The sequence below is a fragment of the Thunnus albacares genome, chromosome 16, assembly GCF_914725855.1.
Source record: "Thunnus albacares chromosome 16, fThuAlb1.1, whole genome shotgun sequence".
NCBI classification, from domain to species: domain Eukaryota; kingdom Metazoa; phylum Chordata; class Actinopteri; order Scombriformes; family Scombridae; genus Thunnus; species Thunnus albacares.
In genome coordinates this window covers 29,664,732-29,678,903 of record NC_058121.1, presented here as the reverse complement: position 1 = coordinate 29,678,903, position 14,172 = coordinate 29,664,732, and the positions used below count along the sequence as shown (strand labels likewise).

Sequence of the window (14,172 nt, the reverse complement as noted above, 5' to 3'; positions counted from 1 at the left end):
CGAGGCAACATTTACGGTCACATGAAGTGACGTCTTGTCTCCTTTGAGGCGTTTTTACGAGTCTGTAATTATAAAAACTTCAACTGAAATTCAACCGTCTGACTGGTGAAGTTGATCCTGAACTGGTTATTTCTGAATTTGGGCCAGTTAAGGTTGTTCTGATGTGACTGGAGTTGGATCTGAACTAGTTTCTAGTGATTTCAAACTAGTTTGGGTTTGTTGAGAGTTTCAGCTGGTTCAGAACTGGTTTGCATTTGTCTTCCAACTAGTTTATGTTCACTCTGAAGTGTTTTTTCTGACCTGATAACAGTTTCAAGTGGATCAGTAACGTTTGAGTTCTAAATTTGTTTGGGTCGGCTGGGAACTAAGGCTGATCTGATCTGGTTGGAAGTAGTTTGGGTTGAATGTGAAGTGCTTTGAGTTGGGTCCGAACTGATTTTAAGACGGTTTACATTGGTTCTGAAATATCTGGGTTTGTTTGAAACTGGTTTAGACTGGCTGCAGACTGGTTAAGTTGGTTCCAAAATGGTTAATGCTGGATCTAAGTTGGCTCTGAACTGGTTTGGGTCAGTTCTCAAATGATTTCAGCTGGTTCTGAACTGGTTTGCATTTGTTTTCCAACTTGTTCATTCAAAACTAGTTTTGTTCAGAACTAATTGAGGTTGATTTTTAACCAGTTTAGTGATGGATCTTAAATGATTGTTGTGGTTTTACACTTGATTCAGTTTTGAAATTCACCATATCTGAACTGGTCTGAGTTGGTCCAGAACTGGTTCCACCTGAATCTGCCTTCTAACTAGTTAGGGTTTACTCTTGATTGGTTTTATTTAGAGTGGGTCTGGAATTGAGTCAGGTCTTGTTTGCATCCATTTGGAACTGGTTTCGGCAGTATCTGAACTGGTTTTTAGATGAGTCTGAACTGGTTTAGTTTGGTTCAGAACTTTTTTTCTGCTGGTTGAGTTTGCAATGGTCAACTAGTAAAGGGTCACTCGGTTTTGTCCAGAACTAGAAGTTAACTTTGTAACCAGTTTGTTAGTTATTCTGAACTGGTTAGGTTGGTTCTGAATGGGTAAGTGTTGCTTTGGAACTGGTTCTGAGGACATTGTAGTTGGGTTTGTTGTGATTTTTGCTGGTTTCAAACTGGTTTAGACTGGATCTGAAAACGTTTGCGGTTGTTCTAAACTTCACGATAGTTGGGGTCGGTTCGGAACTGGTTCAGGCTGATTCTAAAATGGTTTGAGTTGTAACAGGTTTGGGACGGTTTTTTTTTTAATGGTTTGGTTGGTTAGAAACTGGTTTGGGTCAGTTGTGAACACGTGGTGTGGTTTTATATTAAGTTACAGCCTTAATGACAGGAGCTCAACTACACTGAAAACATCTTTATATGACTCATAAGGCATTAGAGGAAGTCAAAGTCTAACAGAAAATTAAAAACAGCACAGTCCAGTTCAGCACGATGGTGCAGAGCTGGTTCCAACGGACGGACCGTTTCTAGTGTTTTGTTGCAGGATTTTCTTATAATCTGTGGAACACAGTTCATTAATTGTCTGTCCATTCCCCATTATGCATCACTGTGAAGAGGACGGGAAGGAAAAGACTGAGACGCACCACTGTTACAGTAAAGGCACCAATCACAGAGCATTTTGGACAGCGAGTGTCGTGTCATCATGACACGGTGAATGTAAAGCCGCACAATAACTGAAGAAGGGAAGAAGAGTATGAATCAGTGTGCTATCAAACTTGTAAAACAAAAGAATCAGAAAACAGGACTCAGTCTTACTCCACCAACTGTGCTCACTAACTACAACATTAAAAACATGTTTCGTCTTCAGAGACTTTAGTATTCTGAGAAATAAGTTGACATCAAAGCTAGAAAACGTCGACCCAAAGCTTGAGGCACCGCAGCCCTCTGAAACGCTGACAGACACTTCGACAGGCAGTTCACTCCAAAAAAAAAACACAAAAAAACAAAACTGAACTGGGCGTCTTCTCACAGATAAAACTGTTGCGTTGTTTGGAGCAAATAGAAGCACCGCTGTTGATTTTAACCTCATTTTCAACCACCTCCATTCACCACTCCAGTTACAGTATAGTGTGGACGTCTTTAAATGATCTGGAGTCACAGCGAGAGTTTGGTTGTTTTCCTGCAGCGTCGTTTCCAACAGCACTCTGATGACACGCCACTGTCGCTTTCTTTTGGAGTTCTCTGCCGGTCTCACCGTGCGTTCACACTGCGAGCAACACAATCGCAAACCAGCCACGTAGAGGGGCATGCTGGGAATTTTCTCGACAGGCCGGTTGACCTGAGGGCTGCAGGCAAGTCGAGAAAAACACCAGAAAAAAAACATTAAGGTCCAGTGCTGTTTCATCTGATCATAAGTCAGGTTTTCTCCACCTGCCAAGTTGACTTTGGTACATTCTAGCGCTGAAACGATTTATCAATTAACAGATTATGTAACAGAATATTTATTATTAACAATTCGGAAACTGGTTCTGGATCTGCTCGTTGTCTTGTTTCATCTCAGAGTAAATTTGATTTCTTTTGGTTTTTGGATAGTTAGGCAACAATTTAAAGAATCACTTCAGACTCTGGAAAATAAAGATGGATAACTGTTAATGTTTGATGTCCCAAATAACATGAAATGTAAATATCATGTTTATAAAATCCCAGTTCCTTTATAAATATTCAAAGTACTAATCTTCATCTTAGTTAGCTATTTAGCTGGTTAGCTGTGACGGGTGGCTACTACACTTGATTGTTTCATGAACAGAAGTTGATTCCAGCTTTTATCTGACGACCGACAGGAAGGAAACGTCTCATCAAATCCTGATTGAAAGCTGTGAAACGTGATGCATGTTTTGAGCTGTGTTAACTCAATGTCATCAGAGGACCCACCCACGATGAGTCATAACAGAGTAACCAATCATCAGCCCCGCTGCTCGCAGTGTGAACGCCTGTTTAGGTTATGCATAAACTTTAAAAGTGCAGTTCAAAAAGTTGTCTTTTTGGTGTTCAAGTGCATACATTTGTTCTCACATTTATGGCTTTTTTTTAGTAACAAACTAGTATAAATGCAGAGGACGGTTTGGATCGTTCCTATAGTCTCTTGGTGTGCTTGGAGTTATAGTGGCTCCTCATGTCTTTGCGGAGGCGGAACTTCTCTCCACAGACGCCGCAGATGTACAGGTGGACGTCCATGTGTTTCTCCAGCTGTTCTCCCCCAGGGAAGATCTGGAAGCACACCTGGCAGATGGTTTCCCCGGCCGACAGGTGGGAGATCATGTGTCGGACGTGGTCGTGTTTGAGGAAGGTTCCCTGGTCGCAGACTGGGCATACGTACCGCGCCATGCCTTTGTGCATGTCAGTGTGCAGCCGCAGCTGGCGCTCCCGCAGGAACTGCTTCCCGCAGGTCTGGCAGGTGAACTGCTTCTCCTTGGTATGGACGGTGTAGTGCTCCCGCAGGTGGCAGCGCTGGTAGAAGCCTTTGCCGCAGATGCTGCAGAAGTGCTTGCGGCGGTGATCCGGTTCGCTGCCTTCCTCCAGCAGCACGGGGCGAAACAGCTCCGGGTCATGACAGGCCAAAGCGTGCTCCAACGCCAGGCTCTCGTTCTGGAACAGCAGACCGCAGTGAGGGCAGGCCAGGTCGGCCGCCTCCAGCAGGCCCTCCTCCATCCCCTGTGGCTCCTCCAGCAGCGACACCTCGTCCTCCCCATGGGAGTCTGACTCGCCGCCGTGGGATTCACCGCAGCGCTCCGCGTGCTCCTGAAGCTGCCGACCTTTGATCAGCACTTGGCCGCACCTCCCACAGGCACAAATATGGCCCATGTGATTGGACAGGTAGTGAGCAGACTTGTCCTCCTCCGTTAACAAAGCACCACACAGTTCACAGGGGGAACAGTCGGTGTCTGGCTTCTCGTCTTTGACCTTCCGGAGCTTCGCTGGGATTCCTGAATCATCGCTGCTGGACATGTGACCCTCGAAAGGCTCACTGTTGTTCTCTAAACCTGAGACGCCAGGCTCTGGCTCGCGGTCCGATCCCGTCTTCTCCCTCAGCAAGTCTTTTCGTGTGGCGTCACTGAATCGCGTGTTACAGTCTCTGCTGGCGTGCTCGCCGACTCGGACCACCTCTATCTCAGGGAACACACTTTCTTCTGGTTCTGTTTTGATGGAGATGCTTCTGGTGGACCCGGGCCCGCCATCTGTTCCTGCTGCCGATGACCTCATGGTGGGGTCAGAGTCCGCCTTGGCTTCGGGCCAGTCCTCCTCGCCTTTACAGATGACCCTGTGTTCCTCCGTGCTCTCAGAGGCGGAGCTCTCGGCCTTACTGGAGTCGTTGTCGCCTTCGATGTTACTTCTCTGCGGGTGATAGGCCTTCCGGTTGGTGCAGGTCAGGATGTGTTCAATCAAAAGCTTCTCACAACTGAAGACGAAGCCGCAGTCGTCGCAGGTGTAGGTGCGGCCGAATCGAGGACGGTCTTTAAGAGTCGAACTCCTCCCGCCGGATCTCTTTCTCAAGTCACACGGCTGGTCGACTACTCCGTCCACGACTGGCGGCGCCACAATCAGAGGGGTGTTCACCACCACCTCCTCCGCCACCACTGGCCTGCTGGTGGTCGCAGGAACAGCTGGACGTCCGGCGGTGCTGCTGACAGTTTTTGGTAAACGCTCTGCTTCTGGTGCAGCAGGCCTCTGCTGCTCGTACATGCGCACTCCAAACATCATTTTCCCGCCGGCGGGACCAGTGGAGGAGCTGGATGAGGAGGACGAGGAGGCCGAAGAGGACGGCGTAAGATTGGAGCTCCTGATGTCCCTGAGATCCTCCAGTGAGTCGGGGATGTAGTACATCTGCAGGTACGCCATAGAGGCCTTAAGCTCATCGAACTCGTAGCTCCCAACGACGATGCGTCCGAGGTACATGAGCTGCAGGATGAGGTCGAAGCACTCGGCACTGATCTGCATGTTGCTGAGGTCCAGCCGCCCCGCCCCCTGCTGGTCGCGGATAAACATCATCCTGAAGTAGGAGCTGCAGGCCGCGAGGACGGCCTTGTGCGCCCTGAAGTAGATGTCACCGATGGCGATCAGGCAGTCGCACAGGAATCCCCACTCCCGCTGGTTGTTGAGCTGCTGGAGGACATGATCGCTGTGGCTCAGCCTCGCCATCGCCCTGCAGACAACAGAGGAGGACATGAAGAGAGAAATGAAACATCTGCATTCTTTCTGCTGTGAGGTTTCTCTGTGGTCGACTTTTATTGCGTTGCAGTGTATTTCATAACGTTTGGCTGGTTGTGCTCAGTGACAACAGATCTCAGTCCTGCTATGACTCAGGATCAGGCCTGAATAATTAAGAGATCTGACTTCAGTCATTTAGCCGCTGCTTCATCAAACTTTATTAATCAGAGTTCATTCAGAAGACATTTACTCTCTGAAGAACATCCAGAGATACTTCTGTTTTTACTGAAGAGTTCAACAGGAAGCATCTATGACGAGGTGGCCTGAAGCTCTGGAGGCTCGAGGTGAAACAACAGACGACGGCGATGATAAGACGACCAGCCAGGTGTCATTTCACTGATTTGAAGGAGCAGAAGAAGAGAGGAGGAAGAGAAACTAGACTACAGGGGATTAAAAAAAGGCTGCTGGTGTCTAATCTGAGCACAGCTGCAACAATTTATCTATCGCTGGAAAATTATTCCTTGTTTTTATTTAACCAAAAATGCCAAACATTCACTGCTTCCAGCTTCTCCAGAGTGAGGATGTGCTGTTTTTCTGGCAAATATGATGGTAAACTGAGTGACTGCTGTTTGAATTAAATACACCAACTGAATCCTTTGGCTGTCGGGTGGACGTTTAATAAAGATTCATTCTGCAGAATACGTTTCAGGGATCTCAGAGATAACAGTGTTGTGATTAAAGTACATTCACATATACATAATATCCACATAATAACCAGCTTTATTGCTGCGTAATATTCGGTGTGAAGCGTGTAGGACGGATACAGGCTGCTGAGTAAACCTGAAATATACCGAGCACATGAAAACTAAAAATGTACATTCTGCTCTTCTACTCTGTGTTTTCTTATTGGACACTATATTCATATATATATAGATATATATAGATATTAGTCACTGGAAACATATTTAACACATACTTGCAGCCTCTTCACCACTCAGTGATTTAATACTGTATGTCAGGAAGTTACTGTCGCACCTGGATTGTTATTTCAAAATTCATAAATACTGTTTTCTGAACATAGATCATAGTGAACAATAATACGCACTTACACTTGCTTGTTTTGTGTAGATTTCTGGTTATTGTGTTGCTGTGATTTATGTTTATAATGTGTCGGTACGTCGTCCACAGCTTACAGGCTTTTTCATTCATATCTATGTGTGACTGTGATCCTCGTAAACAAGAACACAACAAACGTCTGACTGTTAACTGAACGTTCATCTGTCACAGCGATGACGTCACAGCGATGACGTCACAGCGATGACGTCACAGCGATGATGACCTACAGGCCTCACAGGAAATGATTCATGATTTGAATTTTGAGTTAAAAGCTCAAAGTTGATAAGTATTTTAGCCAGATGAGGACTTTCTCATTTGTCAGTCCAGCTGTTTGGCTTCCTGATGCTTGTCGCTGATCGACAGGAAACTCATCACCAACTATTCTGATCATCATGAATCCTTTTGAGTCATTTTTTAAAGAAAAACTGTGACATATTTCTCTGATTCCAGCTGCTTAAATGTGAATATTTTCTGGTTTCTTTTATCCTCTTTGACAGTAAACTGAATATTTTTAGGTTGTGGACAAAACAAGATCTTTTCAGTTGCATCTTGAGCTTTGGGAAACACGGATTTTCTGACATTTTAAAAGGACCAAACAACTGATCGATTAATTGAGAAAGCGGCAGCTTCCTGGACAGGAAACAGAGTCACAACTTGGGGAAACAGGTTACAAATCTTCTTCATGGTGCAGTAGAACAAACATTCTTTCATCCAGATGTTCAGAGAGGATTAATTATATTTTAAAGATGTTTCCTCTGTGTCTGAATATATTCTCAGACATGAGAAGAACACACTGAGACCACAGGAACCAGTCAACTGTCCCAGATTTTACGGTTCGGTTTTGTAAAACTTTCCCTTTAACATATATGTTTGTTTTACTGCACCAGCTCTGATGAAACATGTACAGCTGACGTTATTATTCCCAGATGTCAAACTGCAGAGGTGGAAAGTAACTAAGTACAACTAGCTAACTGTATATAAAGTAGTGTAAACTAGCTCCACCTCCAGCAGCTACAACAGTAACATGCTGCTCTAACACTGATGCTTCACTATTAATAATCTAATGATGTCATATATAATAATATATCAGTCAGAGGGACCAAACCACTACTTTTACTGCAATACTTTAACTACATCAAGCTCATAATACTTATGTACTTTTACTGCAATACTTTAACTACATCAAGCTCATAATACTTATGTACTTTTACTGCAATACTTTAACTACATCAAGCTCATAATACTGTAATACTGTAGGAGGATTTTACATGCAGGACTTTTACTTGTAATGGAGTATTATTACACTGTTGTGTTGGTACTTTTACTGCAGTAATGTATCTGAGGTGTTTTAGGTGGAACCCCTCCCTCCCCGCAACCCCCCCGCAGGCCCGCCGCGGACATTCCCGCATTCAGCGGCTGTCAGTCCCGCAGAGAGCCGACAGAGAGCAGGGAGAGGCCGGACGAGCTAAAATGGAGATTACAGCTAATAAGCTAACTGCTGCTAGCATCAAACCAACCGGACGTCACTGCGTTTATCCCTCCAAACTAAATACTGTGACGCCTGAGTGGAGATGAAACAGGCCGGCAGGAGGCCTCTGTGATTGATTCAGCAACACACAGCAAAGTAAACATTAGTTTGTTTTCATTTACACGAATAATAAGATGTTTACTTTAAGGTGAAAGTCGTTAGAAACCGTTGTTTTTGTTAACACGTCACGTTTATCTTGAAAACCCTGGCCGGAAGCGTACGTTCTACGTGCTGTAAGTTTGACGGCCGTACAGCCATATCTGTCCCGCAAACAGCCCGCCGCCCCCGCACTGCCACCCGCATTCAGCTCGCACGGAGCGCAGCAGGCCGCGGGGGATTTTTTCTGACTCTTCCCGGGCAGAAGGCCCGGAGCGCCGAGCACACACCCGCCGACTCACCGTGAGACGGAGGCCCGCGGAGGAGCTGCTGCTGGCGGCGGAGAGCGCGGAGGGTCCGGCGGGCAGAGGAGACGCAGGAGAAGCCTCTTCTTCTTCTTCTTCTTCTTCTGCTGCTGCTGCTTCTTCTTCTACTGCTGCTGCTGCAGGACGAAACAACTTCCGCAGAAACTGCCGCTCCGTCACAGCGGAAATCACGACAACACAAAATAAAAGTCTTCCGGTGAAATGGTGGCCTTCGGAATAAAGTTCATCTCTTCATTCTGCTGGTTTGAATGTTTTGAAGTCTGAAAGAAAGAAAGTTTGTTTTCTCTAAAACCATAATTACTTCACTTAAAAACACAACATGTCTTATTATTTTAAAGCGTTTATTTCCAAATAAGATTTGGTACTTTGAGCACGGCCATTTATTAATGTATTATATGATCATAATAACAACTTACTTATATAGACTAATGAATTCATAAGACAAATAACTGCTGAAACATGAATATGTACAAAAACAATAAGACCAATTAACGTATATACATTTTTATTCATTCATGTAGGTTGTTGGTGTATTATTGGCTGTTGGTTTCCCTCCATGTTTCAGGTGCCTTCACAAAATAAAAAAAATTAAATAAAGCAGAGGACCCAAATTTAATCTTGTTCCTCAGAGTTTCGTGTTTTAAGTTAAGTTTTTGCTAAATTAAAGGGTTTTTTTGCAGCTAATACATTTGCTTTTCCTGTGATTTGTTTCAGTGCTGCAGTTCAACAGATAATAAATAAATATTTCTGTTCATTTTTTTTTTTTACACTTGGAGAGACTGTGGTTCATAATCAGCTCTCACAGTGTTTTCTCTTCACTTTGTATAATGATTTTCTGTGACTGGTGTCTTCTTGCAGCAGGAAACACTTCAGAGGTTGAACAAGATAAGTAAGTTTGAAATCATGTTTTCCCTCTGGAAGAACAATACTGCATGTTTTTAGTAATTATATTTTATTGTAATTGGGAGGTGATGGGATTACAATTATTAAATGTTATGTATATACACTTAAATACAATGTAATAACTATAATAATATCAACAGTAAACATTGTAGATGCACACATTACAATTTAAAAAATGAATTCCTTTGAAAATAAAACACTACATATTACATTTATTTAATTTAATTTTTATTTTATTTGATAGGGACGATGCAATTTAACATAGTTCCAGTACAGAACATGAAACTGATGTGCTGCACAGAAAGTTTATAGCTGTTGCTAATTTTCAACTCTTGTCCCCAGTTGGGCTTTACATATACAGTGTGTTTAAATAATAATTGTTTAAACTAGCGGCGACATTAAAGTTGTAAGTTAACAATCCTTATATATGATATATATGATATGTTTTGTATATATAATAAATATAAACATAGCTGTAAAAAATATTTAAATTTTATATTTGACAATCTCAAATATACTATTTTGAAAATCTGAACAGGAAGTGTCACGTATTATTTCTGTTTACTTGACGGGCTGAGTCCACTCAGAGAGGAGCAACCAGATAGGAGGTCTCACTCTGAGCTGATTTTCAGGAACCACAAATGTTTTCAGCTCAAAGACGCAGGATAGCTCACTCTGTTTCATTTTCATGAAACATTTTCACACAAACAGAAAAAACAAATACTGAAAAAACTACAAAAAGGAAAATCATTGTTCTGATATTAATGTATGATTATATATATATATATATATATATATATATATATATATATATATATATAAACGAAAAATTCAATTTATAAACTCGAAACGATGTTGAGAATGTTTGATATAAAATTAGTATTTAATATAAAACACAAAGATCTTCTAAATTAAAAACATGTAGAACTATTAATGCATTTAAAAATGAAAATGAACCAATGACATTTTTTTCTGGCATTTAAAGACAAATTAAAAGCTGTAAAATCTCACAATAATAATCTACATAAACTATATAAAACATTTCAAGGCAACAGATGAAACGTATTGTTATAATAAACAATATCAACTGAACCCAAAATAAACAACTGGGTGACAAAATGTTTTCTGACAGTAAAATATAAACCGTCTGAATCTTGGTTTTATAAAAACAGGCTCCATGTGTCGGTTAAAAGCAAATAATCAATAATAACACCAAAGTATTTATTATAACGTCATTAAGTCTTTTTGTATTATTTTCTCTTCATAACAAGAATCTGAGCTGATTATTTGATGCTAAAAAAAATAAACTCTATTAACAAATAAACATTATCATTATTATTGCTTTGCTACTTATTTCATATATTTTATCATATTTTCTATGATATCATGTTATATTTATTTCATGGTTTCGGGTTTATTGTCTTATTTCTGTCTATTAAGTTAAAATGGATTAAAACGTATCACGAAGTCAGTTATTGATCACTGATCACATGCTGATAGGTAACACAGTCGGTTCACGTGATCAGCTCCTCTGACCTTCCTCTCGCGAGACGTGACGCGGCTTTTTGCGAGATCATCGGTGCAGCAACAAATCGGCTCCAGAATCTGAAGACAATCTGCAGATTTCTGCGGTAAGAGTCCGACTGACGGCGCGCGTGCACGCCACACACACACACGCGCTCACACACATACACACACACACACACACACATACACACACAGACGACGAGGGGGGGTGGGCGTGCGCACGCGCCTGTGTGCGTGTAGGTGAATGAGGACGTGCGTGCTGCTGAATGAGAATGAGACAGAGGATGGAGGAGGCTGCGGGCGCGACACGACGTGCACGCGCATGTCTGTGGTGGTGTTGTTCGGTCGCGCAGATGTCCGGTTTCCGGTTTGTCTGGCTCACAGATCGTTTATCATCATCTAAAGACACCCCCCCCCCCTCCCCGTGCGTGTGTGTGTGTGTGTGTGTGTGTGTGAGTATAATTGTGCATGTGTGTATGTGTGTGTTTGTAAATGTGCGTGTGTGTAAGTGTGTGTTTGTTTGCATGGTGTGAGTATATTTGTGCGTGTGTGTGTTTGCAGGTGACCTTCACAGAGGTCAGAGGTCAGGTTGTGTCCTTGTATCATTACACCTCAGGTCAGAGGTGGGCGGAGCTCTGCTGGCGATCACGTGACGTCACTTTGTTTTGTTAGTGATGTCATTGACTGCAGCTTCTATTTAAATCTTTGCTGATGTCGCTGCTCGTTATTGATCATCTGCTGATCATTTTCTCAATTCATCAATTAGTCGATTTGTCTGTAAAATGTCAGAAAGTAATGAATCAAATCTGATCAATAATCTAAAATATTCAGTTTCTGATCACATGACAGAGAGGAAGCTGCAGCTGTTTGATGTTTAAAGAGTAAAACCATGATCCAAAACCATGATCCGTGTCTGGTGGAGACGCTTCACATGCGTCTGGCAAAAATGAACTGAAGTGATGGAACCTCCAGCCAGATAAACCCAGACCCCCAGACCCTCCCGGACCCCCAGACCCTCCCGGACCTCCAGACCCTCCCAGACCCCCAGACCCTCCCAGACCTCCATACCCCCTCAGACCTCCAGACCCTTCCAAACCTCCAGACCCTCCTGGACCTCCAGACCCTCCCAGACCTCCATACCCTCCCAGACCTCCAGACCCTCCCAGACCTCCAGATTCCCCCCAGACCTCCAGACCCTCCCAGACCTCCAGATTCCCCCAGACCCTCCCAGACCTCCAGATTCCCCCAGACCTCCAGACCCTCCCAGACCTCCAGACCCTCCCAAACCTCCAGACCCTCCCGGTCCTCCAGACCCTCCCAGACCTCCATACCCTCCCAGACCTCCAGACCCTCCCAGACCTCCAGATTCCCCCCAGACCTCCAGACCCTCCCAGACCTCCAGATTCCCCGAGACCTCCAGACCCTCCCAGACCTTCAGATTCCCCCAGACCTCCAGACCCTCCCAGACCTCCAGACCCTCCCAGACCTCCAGATTCCCCCAGACCCCCAGATCCTCCCAGACCTCCAGATTCCTCCCAGACCTCCAGACCCTCCCAGACCTCCAGACCCTTCCAAACCTCCAGACCCTCCCGGACCTCCAGACCCTCCCAAACCTCCATACCCTCCCAGACCTCCAGACCCTCCCAGACCTCCAGATTCCTCCCAGACCTCCAGACCCTCCCAGACCTCCAGATTCCCCCCAAACCTCCAGACCCTCCCAGACCTTCAGATTCCCCCCAAACCTCCAGACCCTCCCAGACCTTCAGATTCCCCCCAGACCTCTAGGTCCTCCCAGACCTTCAGATTCCCCCCAGACCTCCAGGTCCTCCTCCCAGACCTCCAGACCCGCCCAGACCTCCAGCTGCATCCTGAATGTATTTGTTCACATTCTTAATGTTACTTTGCGTCTCATTGGATGATTCCAGTAGAGAGCACGTCAGACAATTAAGGATAGAAATAGAAATTCTTGATTTGCATGATGTAAAATCCACCAAAAAACACAAAGAAGAAGAATCGTGATGTAAAAAGTAAACATGGCGACACTTGTGGACACTCGTTTGTCACTGTGCAGCAGCAGCGACACATCATACAGACTGACTGTTAACTTGTCTTCAAAACTTTCCAAATTTGTTGTCGCTGCTTTTGTGCCTACTGACCTCTGACCTCTGACCTCTGACCCTGTCACATCCCCACACTGCCCTGACGTTCACGTGTGTATCCAGACACGTGCAGGTTACGTGCTGCACACAAACACGTAGCTGTCTGTCTTTGAAAATCAAAGCAGATGAAAGCTGATGTCAGTGTGTATTTCCAGCAGCTGTACAGAAGCAAACATCTGTCCGCAAGAAAAAAAAACACGTCTCGCTCACACGGTGTCCCAGGTGACCAGCTGTGAGGCCGCAGGCTGCTTCTGTCTGTACTGGACGTGTCACCGTTCGGTCGCTGCTCCGCCTCCAGCGTTTCTCTCCTGAACAGAAAGGAAACTTGCAGCTGGTTTCTCCTGACGGACCTGATGATGTCACATCTCACTGAGGCAGATGTTCCTCCATGATTCTTCTGCTTCAACAGATTCACACTGTCGACTGTTAGTAAAATATCATCTGCAGGTTGTTTTTGTTTTGGTGCCTTAAAATATGTTTTTGTTGTTGATTCATCCAGTATGATCCATTTCTCCTGTTTCCTGTGTGTGTGTGTGTGTGTGTGTGTGGTGTGTGTGGTGTGTGTGTGTGTGTGTGTGTGTGTGTGTGTGTGTGTGTGGTGTGTGTGTGTGTGGTGTGTGTGGTGTGTGTGTGTGTGTGTGTGTGTGTGTGTGTGTTTCAGAGTGTGTCATGGAGGTTTCGGCTCACAGCCTCTTCCTGCTGCAGCAGCTCAACGTTCAGAGGGAGTTCGGCTTCCTGTGCGACTGCACCGTCGCCATCGGCAACGTGTACTTTAAAGCCCACCGAGCCGTTCTGGCCGCCTTCTCCAACTACTTCAAGATGATCTTCATCCATCAGTCCAGGTCAGGGTGGACAAAATAACACGAACAGCTGCACAGCCGAGTGTTTATAGAATAACTTCAAAATGAAACTTTATTTACTGCTACTTCAAAACCACTGACCTGTCTGTTGTGTGTCTGTTGTGTGTGTGTTGTGTGTCTGTTGTGTGTCTGTTGTGTGTCTGTTGTGTGTCTGTTGTGTGTCTGTTGTGTGTTGTGTGTGTGTCTGTTGTGTGTCTGTTGTGTGTCTGTTGTGTGTCTGTTGTGTGTCTGTTGTGTGTTGTGTGTGTGTCTGTTGTGTGTCTGTTGTGTGTCTGTTGTGTGTCTGTTGTGTGTGTGTTGTGTGTCTGTTGTGTGTCTGTTGTGTGTCTGTTGTGTGTGTGTTGTGTGTCTGTTGTGTGTCTGTTGTGTGTTGTGTGTGTGTCTGTTGTGTGTCTGTTGTGTGTCTGTTGTGTGTGTGTTGTGTGTCTGTTGTGTGTCTGTTGTGTGTCTGTTGTGTGTGTGTTGTGTGTCTGTTGTGTGTCTGTTG

The 14,172-nt window shown here is 44.5% G+C and overlaps 2 protein-coding genes across 3 annotated transcripts in view; one reads left to right on the top strand and one right to left on the bottom strand.

Annotated features, from left to right (window-relative positions):
• Positions 1-420: 420 nt before the first annotated feature.
• Positions 421-8,786, bottom strand: zbtb1 (zinc finger and BTB domain containing 1). Its single transcript, XM_044376380.1, has 2 exons — positions 8,213-8,786; positions 421-5,165 (listed from the first exon to the last, which is right to left on the bottom strand). Exon 2 carries the CDS (start codon positions 5,159-5,161, stop codon positions 3,098-3,100), a length of 2,064 nt encoding a protein of 687 aa, XP_044232315.1. The 5' UTR covers positions 5,162-5,165; positions 8,213-8,786; the 3' UTR covers positions 421-3,097.
• A 1,895-nt stretch (positions 8,787-10,681) lies between these two features.
• zbtb25 (zinc finger and BTB domain containing 25) overlaps positions 10,682-14,172 on the top strand; it is an 8,032-nt gene continuing 4,541 nt past the window's right edge. Inside the window, exons 1-2 of one of the 2 annotated variants that reach the window (XM_044376407.1) lie at positions 10,682-10,770; positions 13,487-13,667. In XM_044376407.1, coding sequence (XP_044232342.1) covers positions 13,495-13,667 — 173 coding nt within the window. In that variant the 5' untranslated portion in view covers positions 10,682-10,770; positions 13,487-13,494. Of the gene's footprint in view, positions 10,771-12,603; positions 13,251-13,486; positions 13,668-14,172 lie in introns of those variants that run through there. The other variant, XM_044376406.1, reaches the window with a different exon arrangement.

Coding starts and splice junctions, on each gene's coding strand:
- zbtb1 (XM_044376380.1), bottom strand. CDS start 5,161: ATGGCGAGGCTGAGCCACAGCGATCATGTCCTCCAGCAGCTCAACAAC.